At 46.8% G+C, this 24,984-nt stretch overlaps 3 protein-coding genes across 10 annotated transcripts in view; all 3 read left to right on the top strand.

Annotated features, from left to right (window-relative positions):
* OTUD7B (OTU deubiquitinase 7B) overlaps window positions 1-5,238 on the top strand; it is a 67,129-nt gene extending 61,891 nt beyond the window's left edge. For both annotated transcript variants that reach the window (XM_053590704.1, XM_053590705.1), the window contains exon 12: window positions 319-5,238. In XM_053590704.1, the coding sequence (XP_053446679.1) occupies window positions 319-1,527 (1,209 nt within the window). In that variant the 3' untranslated portion in view covers window positions 1,528-5,238. The remainder of the gene's footprint in view (window positions 1-318) is intronic.
* Window positions 5,239-7,414: 2,176 nt separating this feature from the next.
* MTMR11 (myotubularin related protein 11) lies at window positions 7,415-16,252 on the top strand. 6 transcript variants are annotated; one of them, XM_053590715.1, is made up of 17 exons: window positions 7,426-7,944; window positions 8,280-8,370; window positions 8,825-8,946; window positions 9,186-9,246; window positions 9,409-9,551; window positions 9,947-10,064; window positions 10,181-10,316; window positions 10,556-10,643; window positions 10,800-10,888; window positions 10,973-11,097; window positions 12,128-12,194; window positions 12,427-12,497; window positions 13,280-13,446; window positions 13,739-13,912; window positions 14,744-14,926; window positions 15,366-15,659; window positions 15,964-16,252. In XM_053590715.1, the coding sequence occupies exons 1-17, from the start codon at window positions 7,879-7,881 to the stop codon at window positions 16,099-16,101; spliced, it is 2,133 nt and encodes a 710-aa protein (XP_053446690.1). In that variant the 5' UTR covers window positions 7,426-7,878; the 3' UTR covers window positions 16,102-16,252. The 6 variants fall into 6 exon arrangements, with proteins under 6 accessions (XP_053446696.1, XP_053446690.1, XP_053446692.1 ...); XM_053590717.1 differs by having other exon boundaries at window positions 7,429-7,944; window positions 9,986-10,064; XM_053590719.1 differs by having other exon boundaries at window positions 7,899-7,944; window positions 8,910-8,946.
* A 98-nt stretch (window positions 16,253-16,350) lies between these two features.
* Window positions 16,351-23,293, top strand: SF3B4 (splicing factor 3b subunit 4). 2 transcript variants are annotated; one of them, XM_053590757.1, is made up of 6 exons: window positions 16,351-17,480; window positions 17,866-17,994; window positions 18,256-18,798; window positions 19,107-19,295; window positions 22,529-22,702; window positions 22,890-23,293. In XM_053590757.1, the coding sequence occupies exons 1-6, from the start codon at window positions 17,447-17,449 to the stop codon at window positions 23,075-23,077; spliced, it is 1,257 nt and encodes a 418-aa protein (XP_053446732.1). In that variant the 5' UTR covers window positions 16,351-17,446; the 3' UTR covers window positions 23,078-23,293. The 2 variants fall into 2 exon arrangements, with proteins under 2 accessions (XP_053446732.1, XP_053446731.1); XM_053590756.1 differs by having other exon boundaries at window positions 16,352-17,480; window positions 19,107-19,313.
* Window positions 23,294-24,984: the final 1,691 nt, after the last annotated feature.

The following is a 24,984-nucleotide window of genomic DNA, read 5'->3' as shown; positions in this document are numbered from 1 at the left end:
AGGGAGTTGAACTGCAGTGGGTGAGATTAAAGTCAGATGTTAGATATGTCTTTCCTTGGCCCTTAAAGGGAATGATGTGAGCCAGGAATGACATGCCCTGCTGGTGACCCATCCCCCATCATGACAACAACTCTTCTCTGGAGCAAGGCAGTCCCTCCAAGGATGATGTTCATAAGAGTGTTACCACCATTCCACATGGCCAGTCTCTATAGCACTGGCTGCAGGGAGCTCCCTGGGCTAGATGGGCAGGAGGCCCTTAGGGGCATCCCTCTCTCAGACCAGTGGGATAACTGTCAACACTGTTTTTGTCTCTTCCAGGCTCCTCTGGCCCAGCCTGAGTCCCCCACAGCGTCAGCTGGTGATGAGCCCCGGTCAACTCCTGAGTCTGGGGAATCAGACAAGGAGTCAGTTGGCAGCAGTTCTACCAGCAATGAAAGCAGCAGGCGGAAAGAGAAGTCCAAGCGAGATCGGGAGAAGGACAAAAGGAGAGCAGATTCTGTGGCTAACAAACTAGGCAGCTTTGGCAAGACCTTGGGCAGCAAGCTCAAGAAAAACATGGGAGGCCTGATGCACAGCAAGGGCTCTAAGCCAGGAGGGGTGGGGACAGGGTCAGGGGTGAGCAGTGGCACTGAGACACTGGAGAAGAAAAAGAAAAACTCACTAAAGAGCTGGAAGGGTGGCAAGGAAGAGGCAGCTGGGGATGGGCCTGCATCTGAGAAGGCCACAGCTGAGTCTATTGGTAATGGAGGGAGCAAGTATAGCCGGGAGGTGATGCAAAGCCTGAGCATCATGAGGACTGCAATGCAAGGGGAGGGGAAGTTTATTTTTGTTGGAACCCTGAAGATGGGTCATCGTCACCAATATCAGGAGGAGATGATCCAGCGCTACCTTTCTGATGCTGAGGAGAGATTCCTTGCAGAACAGAAGCAGAAGGAGGCAGAGAGGAAGATTATGAATGGAGGAGTGGGGAGTGGGCCTCCTCCAGCCAAAAAGCCAGAGCCAGATGTCGGGGAGGAGCAGCTGACTGCCCCCCCAGCAGAGTCCAAGGCAATGGCATTCTCTACTGGTTATCCTGGGGGCTTTACTATCCCTCGACCTTCTGGGGGTGGAGTCCACTGCCAGGAACCCCGGAGGCAGCTGGCAGGGGGTCCATGTGGGGGGGGCCTGCCACCATATGCCACCTTCCCCAGACAGTGCCCTCCTGGGCGACCCTACACCCACCAGGACAGCATCCCTTCTCTGGAGCCAGGCAGTTACTCCAAGGATGGAGTTCACAGGGGTGCATTGTTACCATCCCCCTTCCGTGTGGCTGATTCCTATAGCAACGGCTATAGAGAGCCCCCTGAGCCAGATGGATGGGCTGGAGGTCCCCAAGGGCTTCCCCCAACCCAAACCAAATGCAAACAACCGAACTGCAGCTTCTATGGACACCCTGAGACAAACAACTTCTGCTCCTGCTGTTACAGGGAAGAACTGAGGAGGCGGGAACGTGAACCGGGTGGGGAGCTACTGGTGCACAGGTTCTGAACGGGTGGCACCTTGGAGGGCAAGGGGGCTAAACAAAGAAGGTTAAGCTCAATTAATTGGCTCATCAAGACTAGCCCCAATGTTGATGGGGCAAATGCAGTAATGTTTGTGGGAGCCTGGCTGGAGACTTTAGGTGTGTGTGCACTAGAGTGCTGCCAGGCGGCAAGAGCAGGTCAGGGCTGAACAGCACCTCAAGGGCTGTACTACTCCTTTGCAGAGTTTGGAGGGGACTAAGGAGGTACGGAGGGAGGGTGGTGGGGTGGAGGTAGGGGAATGATAATTCTGTCTCACAACCCCTTGGGTCCTGTCTGGGGCCTAAGGGAAAGTAGTAGGGAAAGATGTGTTGTGTGTAGGGGGAGGCGGGCAGAAGTTGGGAGGAGAAACAGGCAAAGGAGGTTCTCAGTCAATAAAAGAAAAAAATAGACCCAGGTCTTCTAGGTGGGGGGGTGAAGGGGGAGGAAGCACATGGTGATGGAATTGGGAATGTGGAGGGAAACTGGGAAATTGGACAAATTTGCTATTGATTTGAATAGAAATTAGGGTTGTATAAATTATTCCTCCTGAGGGATCTGAAAAGACAGGTAGTAATGTGTACTTATGGGTGCTTGTTGGGAGGGGTGTAGCTTAAATCATAGTTTATTGAGACGGCAAAGGGAGGAACTTGAAAGGGAAATCCTTTTCCTCTTTTTATTTCCTGCTAAACAGATAACCTGTCATCAGTTCTAGTTTGAGAGGAGATTGGCCCCTATCTTTTCCTCATCCTTTTTGAAGGCTGAACTCAGCTAAGAAGGTTGTGAATGTTTTAAAAAAAAGACTTTAATTTTATTAAAACAAAAAAAGTTCCCTCTCAGGAAGGGAAGAGTGATGAGAAGAGCAGGTGTGTGTGTGTGTGACTGTCTCCTGGTGGACTGGTGTGGAAGTGATCTAGTTTTTAACTACTTAGCAATAAATATATATTGAACTTGGAGTGCACCTTAGGGAGGGCTGAGGGAGGGACAGACGTTTACCCAGACTGTTTCAAACAAAACCAAAAACCTAAATAGAGCACTACCATCCTCTGTAGTAACTGGCTGCTGCATTTCTGTAGAAAGCAACTTACTTTATTGACTAATTTTTTTTTTTAAGGAAAAACAACAAAAAGACCCCCCCAAAGCAAAAACATTTTAAAAAGTAATTTTTCCCCCTACTTAAGTGATTCTTTCTCTTTTCTCTCTACTTTTGGAGAATGAATTTAACATCCTGGCTTCTTTTGTTAAGCCGTAGCTGACCTTAATCTATGGTTAGTTTATTAAAATACATAGTAATAAAAAAATACTTTGTAAGAAAAGATATTTTTGATATTAGGATGATGTTGAAATAAATATCGGGTGGGGGTTAGGGACAATTTATTAAAAGGTAGTTAGAGAAATATATTTTAGTGAGCTATAACCACAGATCACAGATTACTTCCAATTAGCTGATCTGTCTTTGGATTTCTCCCTTTCCCTGGCCTAACCCTGTTCTCTGCGGGGCGGGGTGGGGGGGAGGGGAGGAGGAGAATGTGGACACAGCAGGGGGCTCCTTTGCATTTTGCACAAAGCACAAGTCTGGACAGCTTATGCTCTGGCCAGAGCCATTTCCAAGAGCTTTAAACTGGAATACCTATTGTGGCCCAATTTTCCTTTTTCTCTTATGTTTTTTGGCTGGGAAAATAAATCAGCTATGCAATTGTATGCACTCCTGGGTGCATATGAAGAAGGGGAATAAGTATACTTAAGTGTCCAGAGTATTATGGGAGCTATTTTTCTGTATTTAGATTTCTCTTTTGAGTTACGTACTCATAATCCATCCCTTCTAATGTAATCTCCACATTTGATCTAAGGCAAACATGGGCTGGGGGTATGTGTGTACGTGTTGGGGGTGGGGTGGGGTGGCTTGTTTGCTAATGTTCCTTCTACCCACTCTGGAAAGCTTTCATCCCATTCCTTGTCTGGAATAAAGGCAGCCAAGACTGGCCTCCTCATTGGAACTGCTCACAGTTTAGAAAGATCTTTCTCCTCAGCAAACTCAAAAGTCACTTTCCAAATCTGCTAGTCTGTTGATTCAGCCATTTCCTATTGCTATTCTTAGGCTTTTATTTGAAAATAGATTGCTTTCCATCAAAGAAGTAGCAATGTTCCAGTGGAGGGAGGTTTGCAAGGCTGGGCAGGGTTGGAATGCTGTAGGAGGAGGGCACTCCCCTCAGGTGCAAAATTTAAGGGGTACCAAAAAAACTGAGTAATCGAGATACTTTTTTAAACTGATATTTTGCAAAATTAATATGAAAAATTCATGTTGAACAAAATAGCAGAATCTTAAAGACAGGATCTTGACAGGACCTTCATTAGGGTGAGGTAAGTGAAGCTAAATTGAGCAAATATGGGACGGATGCTGTCTAACTTTTTATATTGTCCATCATGGAATTTTATATTAATTTTGAGTTTTAAAAATATACTGCATTAAAATAAAATAACGTTTATCTTAGTTACTGGGTTTTTGGCACCCTTTCGATTTTGTGCCCAAGATGAGTGCTTTGCTCACCTCACCCTAGTGATGTCCTCGTTTCTGGGGTTTGAACGATATCCATGACAACATTACTTTGTGACATCTTCACCCCCCATCACACACCAAACAACAGGTGGCTCAAACACCCTGAATTTCTACAGCTCCCCGAATGCTCCCTGAAGCCTCTCTGTCGTAGGATGCTGGCCTAGACCAGTAGGAATGGAAACAGACCAGGGATTTTCCCAGAGACTAAAACCAGGAAAGTTTGATTCTCCACTGGACTGCTGTGTTTGGATTTGATCATTAGATTTCTAGTTAATGCTTTTGTTTTTTAAAAACCAAGGACAAATGAACAAAACCAGAAAGCTTGTGTCATGCTTGTTTTTGTTTTTATTTATAAATTAGCCAATCCCAATTCTTTTTGCCTTATTTTCAAAGAAAAAGAGGTGGAAATTTTGATGGGTCATCTAGGGTTTAAAATGGCAAAATAGGGCTTTAGGCCCTATAGCTTTTTATTAAGAAATTATTTTTTATTTGAGAAGGTTAACTTTATTGAGGCATTGAAAAACTTCTTCATTCTAAGGATGATGAACCCTGAGATGATGAATATTTTTTTATGCTGGATAGTGAAGTTTGTTTTGCTTTATTCTTTGGGGGAGGGATTGGGTAGGATGGGAGGTGATGGCATAACGTAATGCCTGGGAAATGACACACTCAGATTGGCTGTAGTATTTTGGGAAGATGGCAGGGGTGGAAGAGGCAAGCCTGTGCAATTACTGTGCTGACGAGAAGGAAAGAAGGGGTACATAGTGTGCACTCAAAACAAGCAGACATTCCCTAGTTAAGGAGGGTAAGTGAGTGAGGGATGGAAGATGCTGTCATCCTACATGAGGGATGATGTCATCTTTCAGGCTTAAATTTAAGTGCACTTAGTTACTTTAATCCAAGGCATCTGTGGTACCTACTGAAGTTTTATAATGAAAGGGGGAGATTTTCAGGGTTCTTATTTTTCCCCTTTTGGTTTAAGACAGTACTACCCTCCTGCTGCATTCTCTACTCCCATCTCCAATGGAACAAGTATGCTAAGGATTGGTCTCTGAATCTCTTCCTTAACCTGTGCTGGTTTTATTGAAAGTTATAAGATTTAACCAAAAGTTTTTTCAAATAAAAATATTACATAAAAAAGTTTTTTTTTAAAGATTCGGTCTCTTTAAGGATGGGGCTGGTGTTAAACTCAGTGCAGTAGGGCTGTGGAAGGGAAGTACCTTCTCCTGTTGGCTCAGTTTCTTCTCAAGCAAAACTAAAGCCCACAGACAATAAAAAATTAGAAGCACTTTGTATTGTGTGTTTGGGAGGTGACACTGAGCCCATAGGGAGGGAGCTGGCTGTGAATGAGTTCTGGGAAGCAGGCTTTTGCCATTCATGCTCCTTTTAGCCATCTGTCCAAAGTTCCAGTTGTTCTTCCTCAATAAAGGAGCATTTCAGAGATGATGGTCTCTGCCTTATTCAGTCATCCCAGAACTCTGAGTTCTTCTCCAAGGAGTTAGTGCTGCAGAAGTACAGCACAAGTGAGAAGACAGAATTAGCCTCTTCCTAGCCTAGAATCACCTGCACCCCAGATTTTTCTAATTTCCTTTTTCCCTCTAGGCCTTTCAACTGCAGACTCAGATGAGTCACACAGGCACTCTGTCCCTTCCACTTTGCAGATACTCAAGTCTGCAAATTACAGGGCATTTTGTCCCCTATACTTAAAGTGATTAACAAAATATTTATTATGATGTCCCCATGCAGACTTGCTCTGAACCACCTCCCTTTACATACGGGGCAGTAGAAAAGAGCAACAGAAGCTGCCTGGCAGTAGCTAAGAGGGGTGGGGATGGGAAGGACCTTGGCCTCTTTTTGTGCTTATAATTGGATCTGTGACTCATCTTATGAGTCACTCGGCCCCACCTCCCTCCTCCAGTTACCGCTCCTAGCAGCCTTTATCCCTGGCATAAACCTGTAGCCAGACTAGGATTCTGAAAATGGAAAAAATCTAATATAGCCCCTTGCCCCTCCACCCTTCCCTTCATTCACTACTATTGGATATGTGCTGGCATGGTGCAGTCTTCCTGTCACTTAACCCTCAGCTACGGCCCCTTCGCACTCCTGGTGAGGTGCTGATCCCAATTACTCCCTCTGATTTCCACCCCATTAAAAAAGAATGAGGCTCTTGAATGAAGGGTTGTGGGGACAAAGTGGATAATGGGATTTTAAAATTGTGGTGTATACCTCCTCTTACACTGTATTTTCTTATTACAATACACCTTGGGAAGTATTTTCTTCCCCCCAAGAAGTGGAGGCCCATGTAATGCATGGGTGTGAAGTGAGGTGTGCTGGACAGCCTTTAGGATTTAAAGAATCAGGTTTCTGGACCAACTTCCTAGCAGGTGTACACCTCTTTGTTCCAGACCGATTTCCTGTCTCACATCATCTTCACTGTTTCCACCGGTGCAGCCAAGACAGGGAACTTTTAAAGCTGAGGCCAGAAGGGTGTGTGCAATGGGGTGAGGGGAGAGTTGAATGTTACTTTGGCAAACTGGGCCTCCCCACCCAAGGACTGCTGCCTCTGTAGACTAAAAAACAATAAAACAGCAGCTCATTAACTCTTATTTTGTATTTTATTTCATGTTGAAATAAATCATTTTTACATTGCTGCCCCAAGTCACCGTTGGCTGCAGCTCTTTCACTTCCCTTCTAGTGGCCCCACACCCCCACATTTGCTTCTTGGGTTGCAGGGGGAAGGGAAGGGAGATGCAACTGCTGAGCTGAAGAGAGGTTTCCTGGCCTCAGCTTTAAGAGTCCGAACATGAATCATTCATTTGGAGATCTGGTGTCTGGGATGGAGGGTGGAGTCCTGTTCCTCCGCGGGGCATTTATGGCCATTTGATTGGCTGGGGGGTGGGTCTATGTGATGGGCAGATCTTTTCCTTCCACCCGCTCCCCAAGACCTTGCACACAAACATACCTGTGCTGAGCATCTTGGGCACATTTCAATTTATCTCCATACTTCTCACTGCACTCCACGTGAGGTATGTGTCATTCTTTCTGGAGAAAGATAAACAAAAACACTTAAACTAGCACCTCTCTCCCAAATTCTTGGGCCTCCCCTACAAAAATCCCCCCAGATCCAATTTTCATCTACTTTCCCTTCTCAACCACTTTTCTTAGGTTTGTGGGGAAGGCAGTAAGGAGATTTGAACTACTTTTACATATGCCTCTCCCCCACTTACTCCCCCTTTGAGAAGACCAAAAAAAAAAAAATATATATATATATATATATTTATATATATATATAAACTGAGCTTCCCAGGGAAATCACAGAGACTCCAGAGAGGTAGCCCAAATTATTCCAGTTTGAAAATCTATTACTGCTCCCCTCAAACAGCCTCTACAAACACGAATAGGAAGAGAATAGGACCTGGGCTTGGAATAAAAAAGGGAGTCTGGGTGTTTTTCTGCCCGTTCCCCATTTCCCTTCATCTTTCTCAGGCTCCTCCATTTTGCAAAATTGTGTGTATTCTCCTTTAAGGGGCTGGGCATCCCTCTTCCTTCCAGAGTCCTGAAGTTTCCGAGGAGCCTAGTCAGGCTGGCCTGGACACACCTTTCCCCAAACCCCCAAATTGAGCTCCCTGCACCTCAAATGCTCCTTTTCCTCGTGTCCAACCCCCTGCCCTTTTCCTTAAGGCCTCTCTTCTCAACTGTAAGGGTCAGCTTCTCCCTGAGGAAGCTGAGCATCCTCGAACTTTCCCACCTTTAACTGCTCTATCCCCGGATGGAGCCAGAGAAATGTGGTGGGGGGGCCGGGGCCAGAGTTTCAACATTACCCCCCAGAAGGAGGAACCAGAGGTGGGGGTAAGGAGAAGGAATGTGGGAGGTTAGCAAGAGGGTGAGAATAGGGCAAGGTGGAGACAAAAGGGGGGAAACAAAGGCCCTAGAGGAGGCGGGTGCGCCCGTTTGATGAGGTTCTGGGTGCCTTCTTCATGGTCTCAAGTTCATCGTCTAATTATCCATTAACCAGCCCCTCCCTTTAACGTCTGCCAGCCTTGGACCAGTCCTGGGCTCCTCACAGACACTGATCTCAGTTTCCCCTGAGAGTCTCTGAGTGTAGGTCTCCCAAAGTGGCTGCTGGGGTAATCTCAGATCCCAGGGTCGGGAAGTCCTGGGGATTAACTCTACACCCTTCTCAGCTCTCCAGACCAAAGGCTATCCAGAGGAGCAGGATGCCAGAACTCAGAAGTGGTCAGCTCAGCAGTTCCTTGGCCTCCGGATGCCTCCCAGGTAATAATACTTTCAATACTTCTGATCTCCAAAGGCTCCTCGAAATTTCATCCTATACCAACCTCACTTCATGCCAGCACCAAAGATACCTCTATATTCCTTCCTCTCCTGGCCCACAGCTTCTGCCTGAGGCTTACTCTCTCCTCTATCTGGTGCTCACTGCCAGTTTGGAGTTGATAGTCCCTCTGTTTTCTTACCCTATTGCCCCCTTTTCTCATTTACTTATTCAGTAAATACTTGAGTGACTATTATGTGCCAGGCCTTGTTCTGGTTACAGAAGTAAAAAAAATACATATATATACAAATTCTCTTTCCTCATAGGCTCACATTCTAGTGAGGTTAGGGAAGGATTTTTCTCTTCTCACTTCAGATGCCCCTGTGTCAGAGGAGCGAGTATACTCAAGTGGGGGCAATGTGGGGAAGCCATAACCTGGCTTCCCTTCTTCCCCTTTAGGGGAGCAGATCCTGGCCTGGGCTCCAGGAGTGAGGAAGGGGCTGGAACCTGAATTGTCTGGAACTCTGATCTGTACCAACTTTAGGGTCATCTTCCAGCCCTGTGGATGGCAGCAGCACCAGGTAAGGTGGTTAGAGAAAGAGAAAGGATGGCTTTCAGTGGGAAATGGGCAGGGGAGTTGAGAAGGCTTTAGACAAACATTATGGGTTAAGGGCAGTCTTTTGACTATACCAGCAATGGTCAGTGGGGACTATCTCTTGGGTAGGGGGTCGGTTATTACCTTGAGGAGCTTAGGGCTGTTAAAGCAGGGAAATGAGTGTTGTTTCCGATGTCTGTAACATCAGTCATGTGCTTGCTCTAGGACACTCCCCTGAGCAGTGACTATGATTTTGCCCTGGTCAACATTGGGCGAGTAGAGGCTGGTAAGTGTGGGGAGTTTGGTTAAGGAGCTCACTGGGGGGTGTTGAAACCCCTCCTCATCCTTCCTGTATTCTCAGAAAACACTACGGAGTGGTTGGACTAGAAGAGTTCCTTCTAGAGGGACCCTGGTCCATGTTACACTGCTCTTTACCTTTTGACTTCAGCGAGTGGCTTGTCCCGAGTCCAGCTCCTCCGCCCAGGGTCCCTGCTCAAATTTATCCCTGAGGAGATTCTGATTCATGGCCGAGACTTTCGGCTGCTCAGAGTTGGTTTTGAGGCTGGAGGACTAGAGCCCCAGGCTTTCCAGGTAAGAGGCCCCTAACCTAGAATTTTCCTCTCCTTAGAACATCAGGATCCTTTCCCTGCAACTTCCAGTCCTCTCCTACCTGCAGCATCCCTCTTTTCATTCTCCCTGCTTCTCTCCTCAAGGAGAGGCTGAAGGGCAGAGATGAATAATAGTATAATGAGAATAAAGGCCCTAAATTCCAGCCAGGCTCTGCCAATTACCAGCAGTGTGTCCTCTGGTCATTCTTCTCCTCTGAAAAATGGGAGGTTTGAATGATGTAACTTCTAAGATTCCTCCCAGAATTAACATTCTATGATTCTAACATTCTATGACCTGTGGAAGCCCCTTTCTGTCTCTCTCTTGGTGACAGAGACAGTAGAGCAAAACATGGGCTCATTTCCTTCTTTTCACTTAAGCAGTCTGAGGCTGTGGATGGAATTTCCTTTCCTGCACAGGTGACCATGGCCATTGTTCAAGCCAGAGCTCAGAGCAGTCAGGCCCAACAGTATGTGGGGATAACCTTGAGCAAAGCTGGTGAGTAAGGACAGGGTAATGAATCTGAAAAAAACAAAGGCTGGCTGGGGACAAAACAGCTGAGAACCTGTTTCTGCTTCCTTTTCTTCCTCCTCTGTGCCTCACTCCTACCCCAGGCCAGGGTTCTAGCTCCAGAAAACCACCTATTCCTCTTTTGGAGACATCAGAAGACTGGGAAACTGAGCGGAAGAAGCAGGGAGCCAGAGGCTGGAGGGTCAGCACTGTGAATGAGAGGTTTGACGTCGCCACCAGGTGATCCCCTGTGCACCTCAACACTTGCTGCCCTCCCAATATTCCCACGTCTCCCTGATCCTCAAAAGCTAGGAATAAACTTCAGCCTCCTAGGACATCCATAAATCCCCCTTACCTCTTGGATCTCTAAACCTGGAATCCCTTGGAATGGTTCCTCCCAAGCAGATCCCTAGTAATGACGGTTTTATGTTATAATGAAATCTCTGACCCAAGCCATGACATCACTCTCAATTTCACAGCCTTCCTCGTTACTTCTGGGTCCCTAACCGGATCCTGGACAGTGAGGTCAGGAGAGCATTTGGCCACTTCCATCAGGGCCGTGGACCGGTCAGTATACGGGCCAGTGTAATGTCTAGGGATTAGAGGGTCATAGGAGGTCAGGGACAATGTGGAAGGATTGTCCCTGTGGGCTCAGTGTGGGGGCAAGAATAGCTTAGGGCTAGGAGTTTCTCTCACAACAACCCTCTTCTCACTCATCTGCAGCGGTTATCCTGGCATCACCCTGGGGGCAGTGATCTTCTCCGCTGTGGAGGCTTCTGTACAGCCAGTGACCCTAACAAGGAAGATATTAGGTGAGGGGAGGTTTGATGAGATGAAGTAAGGATTAGGTTTTTAGGACAGATCCCTTCTCTTATTTCTTGACCCCTCTCCTCCAGAGCAGTGGAGGCAATGCTCCAGGCGGGGCACGCAGACATCGTCCTGGTGGGCACTATGGATGAGCTGCCTGCTCTTGCTGATGTCCAGCTCGCCCACTTGAGGCTTAGGGCCCTCTGCGTGCCTGGTGAGACTAATCTTTGATCCCTCGTTCTCACTCCTGTCTGCTGACCCTAACCTGTTTGCTTTTTTGCTTACTATAGGTGAGTGACCCGTTAGCCCAATGAGTGTTAGTTCTCTACTCCCATTTCCCACTGACTCACTGATTTCTTGTCTTTTTGACCCCAACTTATTCTTTTTAAAACAGCTTTATTGAGATATAACATTCATACCATAAAATTTACCCTTCACCCATTTTAACTGTATAATTCAATAAATTTTATTGGGCGGCGCCTGTGGCTCAGTCGGTAAGGCGCCGGCCCCATATACCGAGGGTGGCGGGTTCAAACCCGGCCCCGCTGAACTGCAACCAAAAAATAGCCGGGCGTTGTGGCGGGCGCCTCTAGTCCCAGCTACTCGGGAGGCTGAGGCAGGAGAATCGCTTAAGCCCAGGAGTTGGAGGTTGCTGTGAGCTGTGTGAGGCCATGGCACTCTACCGAGGGCCATAAAGTGAGACTCTGTCTCTACAAAAAAAATGTTTACTTTAAATAAAAAAAAAAAAAAAAAAATAAATAAATAAATAAATAAATTTTATTATAACATTGCACAACCATCACTACAATTTAATTTTAGAAACCTCATTCCTATTTTCAACCCTAGGCAACCACTACTCAATGTATTCTTTTCTTTCTCTCTCTTTTCTTTTTTTTTGTCTCACTACGTAGCCCTTGGTAGAGTGCTATGGTGTCACAGCTCACAGCAACCTCAAATTCTTGGGCTTAAGCAATTCTCTCGCCTCGGCCTCCCAAGTAGTTGGGACTATAGGCACCTGCCACAACGCCCAGCTATTTCTTTGTTGTAGTTGTCGTTGTTGTTCTGGCAGGCCTGGTCTGGGTTCGAACCCACCAGCTCTGGTGTGTGTGGCTGGCACCCTAACCACTGAGCCACAGATGCCGGGCCTACTCAACTTATTCTTAACCCATCGGCTACAGATACTAAACTGGCATCCTAAGTTTTCCTAATCTCTCTGTCTTTCCGATCTCTCCATCCTTTATCAGATTCATCTGTTGCTGAGGATAAATGGCTGTCAGCCCTGGAAGGAACCCGGTGGTTGGACCATGTCAGGTACTCTCCCCTTCTTTTAGCCATCATTTATAATTCCACCTTACACAGCCTTCTGTCAGTTTGGATTCCTAAATGACCTTCCATTACTTTTTCTCTGTTTTCCAAGAAGACTTATTTGCTGTTCATTAGGAGAGCAGGCAAGATTTTAGAGTCTTCTCTATTCCATCCCATTACCCAAGACTCTGTTCTGCCAGGTTATTTTTCTTCTTCCCTTTTCCTCCCCATCCCACAGGTCTTGTCTTCGAAAAGCCAGTGACTTATCAGTATTAGTGACATCCAGAGTTCGCTCTGTAGTGCTTCAGGGTGAGTTCCTCGGGTCGGCCCACTCTGTTCCTTACTGCTTCCTATTATCCACATTACTAGATTCTGTTCAGGGAGGGAAACCCACATGGCTGGCTTCCTTCTCTCCTTTCTCTGGGAACTAGCCATGAGCTCTAATTCTCATCTTTCTCTGCCTCCCACTGCAGCCTGTGGTCTCCAACACTAGGGTGTTCTTAGCTCCTTTGTTCTCTTCCTTCCATCAGTGGGTGGGGACTGGGGATGGAAAGGGCAATGAGGAAGCTGGTTTGAGAATTGTGATTCTGCCTTCTACATGTGAAACTGGGTATTCCTAAACAGGTGGAGTGCCGGGCATGGTGGCTCATGCCTGTAATCCTGGCACTCTGGGAGGCCAAGGTGGTTGGATAGATTGAGCTCATGGGTTCAAGACCAGCCTGAGCAAAAAGCAAGACCCCGTCTCTACTGAAAATAGAAAAACTGAGGCGAGAGGATCACTTGAGCTCAAGAGTTATAGTTTCTAGTCACTAATGCAATCATAGCTTCTATGTGAGCTATGATGCCACAGCGCTCTACCCAGGGTGACAGCTTGAGACTCTGTCTCAAAAAAATAAAAAAATAAACAGGTGGAGTCTATGAAATGAGTTATTCAAGGTCTTTGTTTTCTCTTCACTTTTGTGTGCTCTCCCGAACTTTCCCCTGCCGTGCCTCTCACTCCTCTTTGCCATGTTTCCTCTTTCTCATTCTCTCTTGCCCTAGTTTCTTGTACCCCTCCTCTTCTTTGTCCCCTCTTCCTCTTTATCACCCAGAGCGCAGTGATCGTGATCTCAATGGCCTCCTCTCTTCACTCGTCCAGCTGCTTGCAGCTCCTGAAGCCCGAACACTGTTTGGCTTCCAATCACTAGTTCAGCGAGAGTGGGTGGCAGCTGGACACCCCTTCCTGACCCGACTGGGGGGAACTGGGGCCAGTGAAGAGGTGAGAACAATTTGTGAGGGTGTGGTGGGAATTCCTAAAAAGTAAGGGAATGAGAAAATTATAGAGTATAAGCATTGAAGGTGAATCAGAAGTGTCCTGAGGTTAGGGTGAGCTTGAAGACCCAGGAGAGTGAGGCCCACAAACTCCCTACTTACTACTTCTGGTTCAGGTTTTCATTCCCTGACCTCCGTAGTGCCCCCTATTCTCTGTGACTGCCACCTCCATTATTTTGTCATCTTCTCTTTTTAGGTCCCCACAGTCTCTTCTAACCTCTTAATTTCTCTCTTCTCAGGCCCCAGTGTTTCTCCTCTTCCTTGATTGTGTCTGGCAGCTCCTCCAGCAGTATCCAGCCGAGTTTGAATTTTCTGAGTTTTTCCTTCTTGCTCTTCATGACAGTGTCAGGGTTCCTGACACCCTCACTTTCCTGAGAAATACTCCTTGGGAGCGTGGAAAGCAGACTGGACAGGTCAGTGCCTTGTTTTTTTTTTTGAGACAGAGTCTGTTGCCCCAGGCTAGAGTACCATGGTATCAGCTTAGCTAGCTCACAGCAACCTCAAACTCCTGGGTTAAGTGATCCTCCTGCCTCAGCTTCGTGAGTAGCTGGGAATACAGGTGCCTACCATAACACCCCGCTGATTTTTTCTATTTTTGGAAGAGACAGTGTTTCCCTCTTGCTCAGGCTTGACTCCTGAGCTTATGGGATCCTCCTGCCTTGGCCTCCTGGAGTGCTAGGTTTATAGGCATGAGCCATCAGGCCTGGCCTGTGACTTCTATTTTTGACTTGTCTTTTTTTTTTTGTCCCACTGATAAGTACTCTGTGGCATTTAACTTGTTTTACTTACTTATTTATTTATTTATTTTTAGAGACAGAGTCTCACTTTATCATCACCCTCGGTAGAGTGCCATGGTGTCACAGCTCATAGCAAACTCCAGTTCTTGGGCTTAGGTGATTCTCTTGCCTCAGCCTCCCGAGTAGCTGGGACTACAGGCACCCGTCACAACACCCGGCTATTTTTTTGTTGCAGTTTGGCCAGGGCCGGGTTTGAACCTGACACCCTTGGTATATGGGGCCGGCGCCCTACTCACTGAGCCCCAGGTGCTGCCCTAACTTGTTTTATAAGGAGGACTGTGGGTGGGAAGGGGGAAATTGATGTTCACTCCCAGGACAAGACTTTTCCCCTACACCTGACTTCTAGAATAAGAGGTGAGAGTTTCTTAATCTGTCTTTAGATTTGGGAGATTATTTGTGTGTGTGTGTGTGTGTGTGTAACCCTTCCTTTTCTTGCTTCCTGTCCAGTGTAACTCCTATACACAAGTCTACACCCCTGGGTACTCCCAGCCCCCAGCAGGGAACTCTGTTAACCTGCAGCTGTCCGTCTGGGACTGGGATTTACGCTACAGCAATGAACAGATATTACAATTCCATAATCCTGGCTATGACCCGGAGCACTGCCCAGACTCCTGGCTCCCTAGACAACAGGTGAAGTGCCTAAAAGTCATAAATCCCCTTTCTCAAGGCTTATGCTACTAGATGAGGTGTAGAAAAACACCATGTCTGAGTGCCTCAGGGGAGTCGCCCCTCTCCTACTCTGCATCTGTACTTAGAATCCCTCATTGTCCCTAGGAAGACAGAAGTCCTGTGTTAGGGTAGAGGGCATCCTTTTAGTGTTCCTCAAGTCTGTTTACTCACCTTCCGGCCTCATGCACACATTTTACAAGTTTCCCTAAAATCAGCTTTAAACAGTCCTGAGGCCTACTCGAAGCCTAGTAAGAAGAGTTGATTTCTGAAGGGGAGGCTTGTAGTTTCTAGTCACTAATGCAATGAGTGGGTAGCAGATGGACATTCCTTCCTGACTCAGATTAGGGAAACTAGGGTTATGTGTTTTCCCAATTGCCAGTTAATTTCCTATCCCCTTTAGCCAAGCTTCATGGCTCCTGGACCCCCCAGTTCTATGTGGCTCTTCTCTAGAGGGGCCCTGGTCCCTCTAAATCAGCTCTGTCCTTGGCGGGACAGTTCTTCCCTGCGGGCAGTCTCTTCTCGTTGGCTCCCTCGACCTGCTATCTCTTCTGAAAGCCTAGCTGACCAGGAATGGGGGCTCCCCTCACATTGGGGAGCTTGTCCTTTACCTCCTGGGCTGCTGCTGCCTGGATATCTGGGACCCCAGATCAAGCTCTGGAGGCGCTGCTACCTGAGGGGAAAGCCCGAGATCCAGGTAAGAGGAGAAAACAGGAGTTGGGAGTGGGACAAAGGGCTTGACTGTTCAATCAGATGAACAGAGGCTGGGACAGCAAGTGGTTAGGGGGATTGAAAAGTGAAGTACAATCCTGTTGGTACCAAACTGGGTATGTTTGAAAGTGTAGGAGGTGGGAGAACTGTTTGTGGCTTAGATTAAGTGGAATTTAGGGCCTGGTTAGAAGGTGAAAAAGAAATAAAGATACCAGAAGTAGTGGATATCTTAGAAGCAGAGGGCTAGAGCTACAATATTCCTCTCTAACCCCTCTTTGGCTCCTCCCTAGATGGGCCTCTTAGCTCCCACAATCTCTGGCCTCCAGGAGGAACTATTCCACCTTCAGGAGCTATTAAAGAAATGGACACCAAGAGTATCTCCTGAGGACCACGCCAAGAACAGAGATCCAAACACCATTTTCTCCTAATCCCACTGAAACTGCTGGCATTCTCAAAGGCAGGGCAGAGGGAGATGTGAGACAAGGGAGGGCTCTGCCTAAAATCCTTCAATTTTTCATATCTGGCTTTGCTGCCTCAGCTTTCACACTCCAGTCCACGAACAAACTGAATAGACTACAGTTTCCATTGTGGATGGTGGTACTAAGGTTCTCTAATTCTTGTCCTGTCTGGTTGGTTCCTTAAGATACCTTTTATTCTCTATGATTTGAAGAATTAAGAAAACGATCCAGAAGGGTCAATTCCATCCCTTATGGATAACCAGCTGTTTAATTATGAGATCAGAGGTGCTGTTCACCAGTCCCAACAAGTTGGCCTACTCATTCTCACTCCCTTATGCGGCTTTGCTAATTCCAGTTTCTTTGGGAATGGAGTGAATATGGGAGACACCCTATCTCTGTCAACTGTGTATTTTTGTAGTGGAATTGCTATTTAAGGAGTTCATTAAAGAACAGTATTTATACATACTGCTGGCGTTTTGAATAAAGGATCCCAGGTAGCAAAGAGTGTTGGGTAGCAGGTGAAGTCACCCACGAAATTATTGGTAAGGAAATAAGGGAACTGAGTCAGGTGAGGCTCTGCAGAAGCCATGCAATTTGGGAAGAGGGTTCTCTTTATCTCCCATTTAGAGGCAGATAGGGCAAGAGCATACCATGATATGGCGGTGAGAGCCCGAGTACCTTCTGAAGGTCTAGACTGAGGCCTTGGAACTTCAATCCCGGTCACCCACATCTTGGAGCCTCAGATTCCCTGAAATCCCTACCCCCTTCACCCCACCAGCACCCTCCTACCATGCAATCAGGACCAAAGGAGCTGAGCCGTCACTCTAGCTCAGACATTCCGCAAGCTCGAGCCCAAACAGGGCTGTGAGGCCGAATCTGCACGAAGACTGCAGGCGGAGTGCAGGGTGCCTCCGCATCCGAATCCAGGGGTTGGGGACTTCATCAGCGCATCCTTCCCTGGGCAACAAAAGGATCATCTGGCCACAAACAGTTTTCAAGTAAAGCTTTATTCTTTTAACTTTCGAATTTACGTTTTTGGGAGCGTGTGATTCTTTCGCGTCGACTACTGCCTTAAGCGAGGTCGGGCGTTTCGGTTCCGCTCTCCTCACTATGGCCACTAGCGCAACACCTCAATTCAGAACCACCCGCAGCCGTCCCAAGTCCCGAGGCCTCCTAAGATGGCCGCAGCCGCTTCCGGCTCTCCCCCGACGAGGCTCCGCCTACCGCTCTCCGCTGCCTTCGCTCCGGAAGTGGAAGTGGTGGCTGAGGTCAGAGGGCGGGGCTGCTGCTTGGAGACGGCGGGAGCTCTTTCGCCATGGCTGCCGGGCCGATCTCGGAGCGGAACCAGGGTAACTGAAAGGGACGAATCTGGAAAGGACTCGGGGGAATAGACGGCCCCAACTAGGGCTAGCAGTGTCTTGCCAGGGTGGAAGATTGGACCCATCTTCCCGGAAGCGTCACCGTGCCTGCCGGGATCGGGGTGGGTGGCCTGGTGGAGGCGGGGGCCTGTGGGTGTGATGCCTTTCTTTCTTTTGAGACAGTCTCACTTGTCGCCTTCGGTAGAGTGCTCTGGCGTCATAGCTCACAGCAACCTCCAACTCTTGGGCTCAAACGATTCTTATTTTCCATTTTTGCTCCGATCCCCAACCCCAGTTCCACTTCCCGGATTCCATCTTCGTGTTCCGATCACCTCCTTTCCTGTCATATTTAATTTCTGCTTTCACCTCCTCCCAGATGCCACCGTATACGTGGGGGGTCTGGATGAGAAGGTTAGCGAACCACTGCTGTGGGAACTGTTTCTCCAGGCAGGACCAGTAGTCAACACCCACATGCCAAAGGATAGAGTCACAGGCCAGCACCAAGGTGAGTACATGGCAAAAGGTGCATTTATATATATTGAGGGGAAAAACTACCCCTGCAGGGTCTCAGTAGTATTTACAATTGTTTTGGAATAAGCAACTTAAAGGTTCCTTTTTCTTAAGCTTTGGTTCACCGTTTGTTTCCGGAACCATTCTCAGTTGAAGTGAGTTTTTTTCTTTCTTGTTCTTTATGATTAGCGGGTGAGTGAGCTAAACCCTATTTTGAATCTCTTAAGTTGTTAATCTCCCTCCTCCACTTCCCCAGGATATGGGTTTGTGGAATTCTTGAGTGAGGAGGATGCTGACTATGCCATTAAGATCATGAACATGATCAAACTCTATGGGAAACCAATACGTGTGAACAAGGCATCAGCTCACAACAAAAACCTGGATGTAGGGGCCAACATTTTCATTGGGAACCTGGACCCAGAGATTGATGAGAAGCTGCTTTATGATACTTTCAGCGCCTTTGGAGTCATCTTGCAAACCCCCAAGATTATGCGGGACCCTGACACAGGCAACTCCAAAGGTTATGCTTTTATTAATTTTGCTTCGTTTGATGCTTCGGATGCAGCAATTGAGGCTATGAATGGGCAGTACCTTTGTAACCGCCCTATCACTGTATCTTATGCCTTCAAGAAGGACTCTAAGGGGGAGCGCCATGGCTCAGCAGCTGAACGACTTCTGGCAGCTCAGAACCCACTCTCCCAGGCTGACCGCCCCCATCAGCTGTTTGCAGATGCCCCTCCTCCACCTTCTGCCCCCAATCCTGTGGTATCATCATTGGGATCTGGGCTTCCACCGCCAGGTAAAACTTTGGTTCAAAATCTGTTTGTATTGAGGTGAGAGAGGGAGGAGGAAGGAAAAAAGCACCTGAAAGAGGATGGCATTGAGTCAGAGGGTAATCAGAAAAGGATTGAGGAATGGTGGTAGTGATAGAGAAGAAAGTTGTTGGGTTTCTTCAGGAGGTTGATCATCTAACATTGTTTTGATTTTGGAGTGCTGAGAGGAGGAAAAAAGAGCTCACCTTGCCTGAAGAAATTGATATGGACAGGCTCTGTGAAGATATTTTATTTTCATTACTATCAACTACTCTTCCTTCCATTTTCTGTATAGGCATGCCTCCTCCTGGCTCCTTCCCACCCCCAGTGCCACCTCCTGGAGCCCTCCCACCTGGGATACCCCCAGCCATGCCTCCGCCACCTATGCCTCCTGGGGCTGGAGGACATGGCCCCCCATCAGCAGGAACCCCAGGAGCAGGACATCCTGGCCATGGACACTCACATCCTCACCCATTTCCTCCAGGTGGGATGCCCCATCCAGGTAGGTTTTCTTTGTTGAGAAAGGGAGGGATGAGCTTGGTAAAGTCTATCACCATTCATTCTGCTTCCCTTTGTTCCTCAATAATAACAGTCTCAGAGCTCTACTTTCCTTCATGCTTTTTTTTGCAGTTTTTGGCCGGGGCTGGGCTTGAACCCACCACCTCCAACATATGGGGCCAGCATCCTACTCTTTTGAGCCACAGGCACCGCCCTTTCATTTTTTTTTTTTTAGAGACAGAGTTTCACTTTATCTCGGTAGGGTGCCGTGGCGTCACACAGCTCACAGCAACCTCCAACTCCTGGACTTAGGCTATTCTCTTGACTCAGCCTCCCGAGCAGCTGGGATTACAGGTGCCTGCCACAACATCCAGCTATTTTGTTATTGTTGTTGTTGTTGTAGTTTGCCCGGGGCTGGGTTTGAACCCGACACCCTCAGTATATGGGGCCGGCACCCCACCCACTGAGCCATAGGCACCACCCTCAGTAGAGTGCCATGGCATCACAGTTCATAGCAAACTCCAGCTCTTGGGCTAGGCATTCTCTTGCGTCAGTCTCCGGAGTAGCTAGGACACAGGCACCGCCACAGTGCCCAGCTATTTTTTTGTTATAGTTTGGCCGGGGCTGGGTTCAAACCTGCCACCCTCAGTATATGGGGCTGGCGCCCTACTCACTGAGCCATAGGCACCGCCCCTTTCTCTTCATTCTTTTATGAAAACAAACAGAAAAGGCGGGGTGTAGTGGCTCACACCTATAATCCTAGCACTCTTGGAGGCCAAGATGGGTGGATTGCTTGAGCTCATGAGTTAGAGGCCAGCCTGAGCACAAAAGTGAGACCCTGACTCTACTAAAAATAGAAAAACTGAGGCAAGAGTATCACTTGAGCCTGAGTTGGAGGTTGCTGTGAGCTGTGACACCATGGCACTCTACCCAAGGTGACAGCTTGAGACCCTGTCTCAGAAAAAAAAGAAAGAAAATACTTTATTCTGTTTATATTAACAACTATCACTCCCTCTCCATTTCTTACTTTTTCTGAAGAGTAGAGTATACTTGCTATTTTTTGTTTCCTTTACTTTGATTCTCTCCTCTGACTCAACCGCAAAGCAGTGACCTAATTGCTAAGTCTTGGGGACACTTAGCAAAGCTTATTTGAAATTCTAGGCTCAGAGCTGGACGCAGTGGCTCACACCTGTAATTAGCACTCTGGGAGGCCGAGGTGGGTGGATTGCTTGATCTTATCAGTTCAAGACCAACCTGAGCAAGAGCGAGACCCCATCTCTAATAGCGAGGTGGTACAGTGGCGCCTGTAGTCCCAGCTACTCGGGAGACTGAGGCAAGAGGATTGCTTTAGCCCAAGAGTTTGAGGTTGCTGTGAGCTGTAACGCCAAGGCACTCTACCCCGGGTAACAGAGTGAGATTCTATCTCAAAAAAAAAAAAACGGAAATTCTAGTCTCCTTTTGCTTCTGTTTTTCTGGATTCTCCACCTGTTGTCTCTGACTCCTTAATCTCAGCTACCAATTGGATGTTCTCTGGTGGTACCCGGATTTTCTGCACATGTCTATAGTTTTAATTACATATACACTGATGTCTGCTGCTTGATTAGTATCTCTAGTCTGTAGTTGTTAACATTCCAGATCCTTAATCTGGCTGCTTAATAGACAACTCAATTTTTCTGCTCTCCTTCAAAGCTATTGTTCCTCTAATATTCTTTGTTTTCAGGTGCTTAATTCATGAATCTGAGAGCTATGTTTGACTATTCCCTATCACCTTATTGTAAATACCAAATCTCATTTATTTGTTTGTTTATTTTAGAGTTAAGGTCTCATTCTGTCAGTGGGCTGGACTGCAATGGCATTATCATATCATAGCTCATTACAACCTCAAATTCCTCAGCTTAAGTGATCCTACTGCCTCAGCCTCGCAAATTATTGGAATTATAGGCATGAGCCACAGTGCATAGGCATCAGCCCAAGTCTTATTTATATAGACTGGCATCTGCTCCCATCGCCAGTGCCCAAGTTCAGGCTCTCATTCCCTTATTTCACATTTAATTTATTGTAGTCATCTCCTGTCACTTTTACTCTAGTTTTCTGTACCTTTGATCTACTTTCACACAGTAATTTTTGAGAAATACAGATGTTTACACACTTGTTCAAAATTCTTCTGTTGCTTCCTTCTATCTACAGATTAAAACCAAAACTCATTACCATAACATTCAAAGGTTTTTAGGATTTTGTCCCTGCCTATCACTTCAATACTGCATGTTGCTCCTGGTTACTGGTATTTCTGGAACACACTGTGCTGTTTGACAAAACCTGTGGTTTGCTCATGCTAATCTTTTTGTCTGGGATGGTCTGTTCCCACTCTCTTGTCCTCCCGAAATATTCTTATTTATCCTTTAGAAGGTCTGCTCAGCGCCTGTGGTTCAAGCGGCTAAAGCGCCAGCCACATACACCTGAGCTGGTGGGTTCGAATCCAGCCTGGCCCCGCCAAACAACAATGAGTGCTGCAACCAAAAAATAGCTGGGCGTTGTGGCGGGTGCCTGTAGTCCCAGCTACTTGGGAGGCAGAGGCAGGAGAATCACTTGAGCTGTGATGCCACGGCACTCTACCCAGGGCGATAGCTTGAGGCTCTGTCTCAAAAAAAAAAAAAAGAACAGTGGTTCTCAATCTTCCTAATGCCACGACCCTTTAATACAGTTCCTCATGTTGTGGTGACCCCAACCATAAAATTATTTTCGTTGCTGCTTCATAACTGTAATTTTGCTACTGTTATGAATCGTAATGTAAATATCTGATATGCAGGATGTATGTAGGCGACCCCTGTGAAAGGGTTGTTCGATCCCCAAAGGTGTCTCTACCTACAGGTTGAGAATCGCTGCTTTAGAATTAGATCCTTGCTCAGACACTGTGTCTGCTACCTTTTCAAATCGTATCAACAGAGTAATCATTCCACTTGTTATGTACGTTGGCATTATTACAATGCGTAAATTATGGAAGGAGCAAGTGATGATAATGAGGAGTTGATTGCGTAGTTCATCCGTTTGTACTATTGGAGTGGAGTCAAAGATGGGGCACGTTTAAGTCAGTTTTATTTTCTGTATCTTTCTCTTCCTGATGTTATTTCCTTGCTCATTTTGCTCTTCCTTTCTTCATATTTTTTGCTGTCTGCTCTCTCTTTTATTTCCTTTCTCCTTGTGTCTGTTTTATTTTCATAGGGATGTCTCAGATGCAACTGGCACACCATGGCCCTCATGGCTTAGGACACCCCCACGCCGGGCCCCCAGGCTCTGGGGGACAGCCACCACCTCGACCACCACCTGGAATGCCTCATCCTGGACCTCCTCCAATGGGCATGCCCCCCCGAGGGCCTCCATTTGGGTCTCCCATGGGTGAGTAAGCTCTAGCCATCTCCCTCAGTCACACGTTGTATTTTTGGAATTTTCTTTGTCATATCCCTGTCTTGTGCGCTTGGTTTTACATTACATTTCTTCTCACTCTGTCCCAATATCAACCATCTCCCAATATCACCATCTTCTATTTTTTACCTTTTACTAACTTTTCTTTCTCTTCTTACAGGTCACCCAGGTCCTATGCCCCCACATGGTATGCGTGGACCTCCTCCACTGATGCCACCTCATGGATACACTGGCCCTCCACGCCCCCCACCCTATGGCTACCAGAGGGGACCTCTCCCTCCACCCAGACCAACTCCCCGGCCTCCAGTTCCCCCTCGTGGCCCGCTCCGGGGCCCTCTCCCTCAGTAAACTTGCATTCTCCTTCCTCTTGTTATACCTTCCCAATATCTTTTCGAGTCCTTGGACCAGTCAGAGTTGCTGTAGCTTCTTGGGGCTAAGGCACTAATCCCTTTGAACCCTACCCCCATTTAATGTAATTTTTTCCCACTGGAGGTATTCCCTTTTTTATGTTGGTCCTAAGTGTTTTGCAAATGCACAGATAAAAAAAACCTAAGGCCTTGTTTATTCTTGTCACGTTTTTCTTTGCAAAGTAACTTTTGTCTTTTTCACTGATATGTTAGGGCACTATGGGAGGAATGGTAAAGTAGGAAAGAGGTTGTTTACTACACATTTTACAGTCTTGTTTTGTGATGTGCTCTTGCAGTTGCTGGACGGTGCTGTGCACTAAAGCAATTGTTTCCTTACACAGTGCTTCTAGTTTAGAAGATGAGGACCCAGTATCTATGCCACAGGATTATTGTATTTAATGAGAACAGAAGTAAATTGCTTGGAGATAGTCTGGCAAAAATTTGAAGTAACATGCACATAGCCACAGCTATTTATTGCAGTACAATTGTTTTTCTTTTTTTGAGACAGTGTCACTCTGTTGCCCTTGCTAGAGTATTGTGGCATAATAGCTCACAGCATTCTCAAACTTGTGGGCTTAAGTGATCCTCCTGCCTCAGCCTCCCTAGTAGCTGGGACTACATGTGCCTGCCACAATGCCTAGCTAGTTTTTTTTTATTTTTAGTGGAGAAAGATCTCATTTTTGCTCAGGCTGGTGTTGAACTCCTGAGCTCAGGTGATCCACCTGCCTTGGCCTCCCAGAGTGCTAGGATTACAGGCGTGAGCCACTGCACCAGGTCACAGCACAATTTTTAATAACACATTGGAAACAACTCATGTCCAGTAAGAAACTGGTTGAATAAACTGGTAAATGCACCAATGGAGTACTGTGCAGCTATTAAAAGAATTGAGAAGTTCTCTGTATACTGTTATGGAGAGATCTCCGGTTGTACTGAGCCAAGAAAATAGTATGCTACCTTACCTAAGTGTGGCACATAGATACGCATTTGTGGGTATTTAAAAATTTAAATCACTAGTACTCTGGGAGGCTGAGGCAGGCAGATTGCCTGAGCTCGTGAGTTCAAGATCAGCTTGAGCTAGAGTGAGACCCTGTCTCCAAAAATAGCTGGGCATTATGCGTATAGTCTCAGCTACTCAGGAGGCAGAGGCAAGAGAATCACTTGAAGTTGCTATGAGCTATGACGCCCACAGTACAAAATGAGTCTCCAAAAAAAAAAAATAAATAAAAATAAAACAAAAAATTTAAATCAGTCTGGAGTGGCAGCTCTTGCAGGTAATCTTAGCATTCTGGGAGGCCAAGGCAGGCGAACCAACCTAAATAAGAGTAAGACCCCCCATCTCTGCTAAAACTAATCAGCATTGTGTTGGGTGACTAGTGCCAGCTACTCGGGAGGCTGAGGCAAGAGGATCACTTGAGCCCAGAAGTTTGAGGTTACTGTGAGCTGTCATGCTACAGCACTCCAGCCTGGCCAACAGAGTGAGATTGTCTCAAAGATAAATAAAAATATAAATCAAAGATCAATGGAAGTTGATAACACTTGGGGGGGAGTGATGTGGAGAGAAGTAAGAGTTAGCTTTCTCTTGAGTATACTGTGTCAACAGTTTTCATTTAGTCATAAATGTTTAACATAATTGCAGAACAGTTAAAATGCGTAAATTGGGGCTAGGTGCGGTGGCTCACGCCTATAATCCTGGCACTCTAGGAGGCTGAGGCAGGTGGATTGCCTAAACTCAAGAGTTTAAGAGCAGCCTGAGCAAGAGTGAGACCCCATCTCCACTACTACTATTAATAATAATTAAAAAAAAAAAGGAAAAGTAGCTGGGCAGCATGGCAGATGCTTATAGTCTCA

Source organism: Nycticebus coucang, chromosome 5 (assembly GCF_027406575.1).
Source record: "Nycticebus coucang isolate mNycCou1 chromosome 5, mNycCou1.pri, whole genome shotgun sequence".
NCBI lineage: Eukaryota > Metazoa > Chordata > Mammalia > Primates > Lorisidae > Nycticebus > Nycticebus coucang.
The sequence above is the reverse complement of the archived record's forward strand: the minus strand, read 5'-3'. Positions and strand labels throughout refer to the sequence as shown.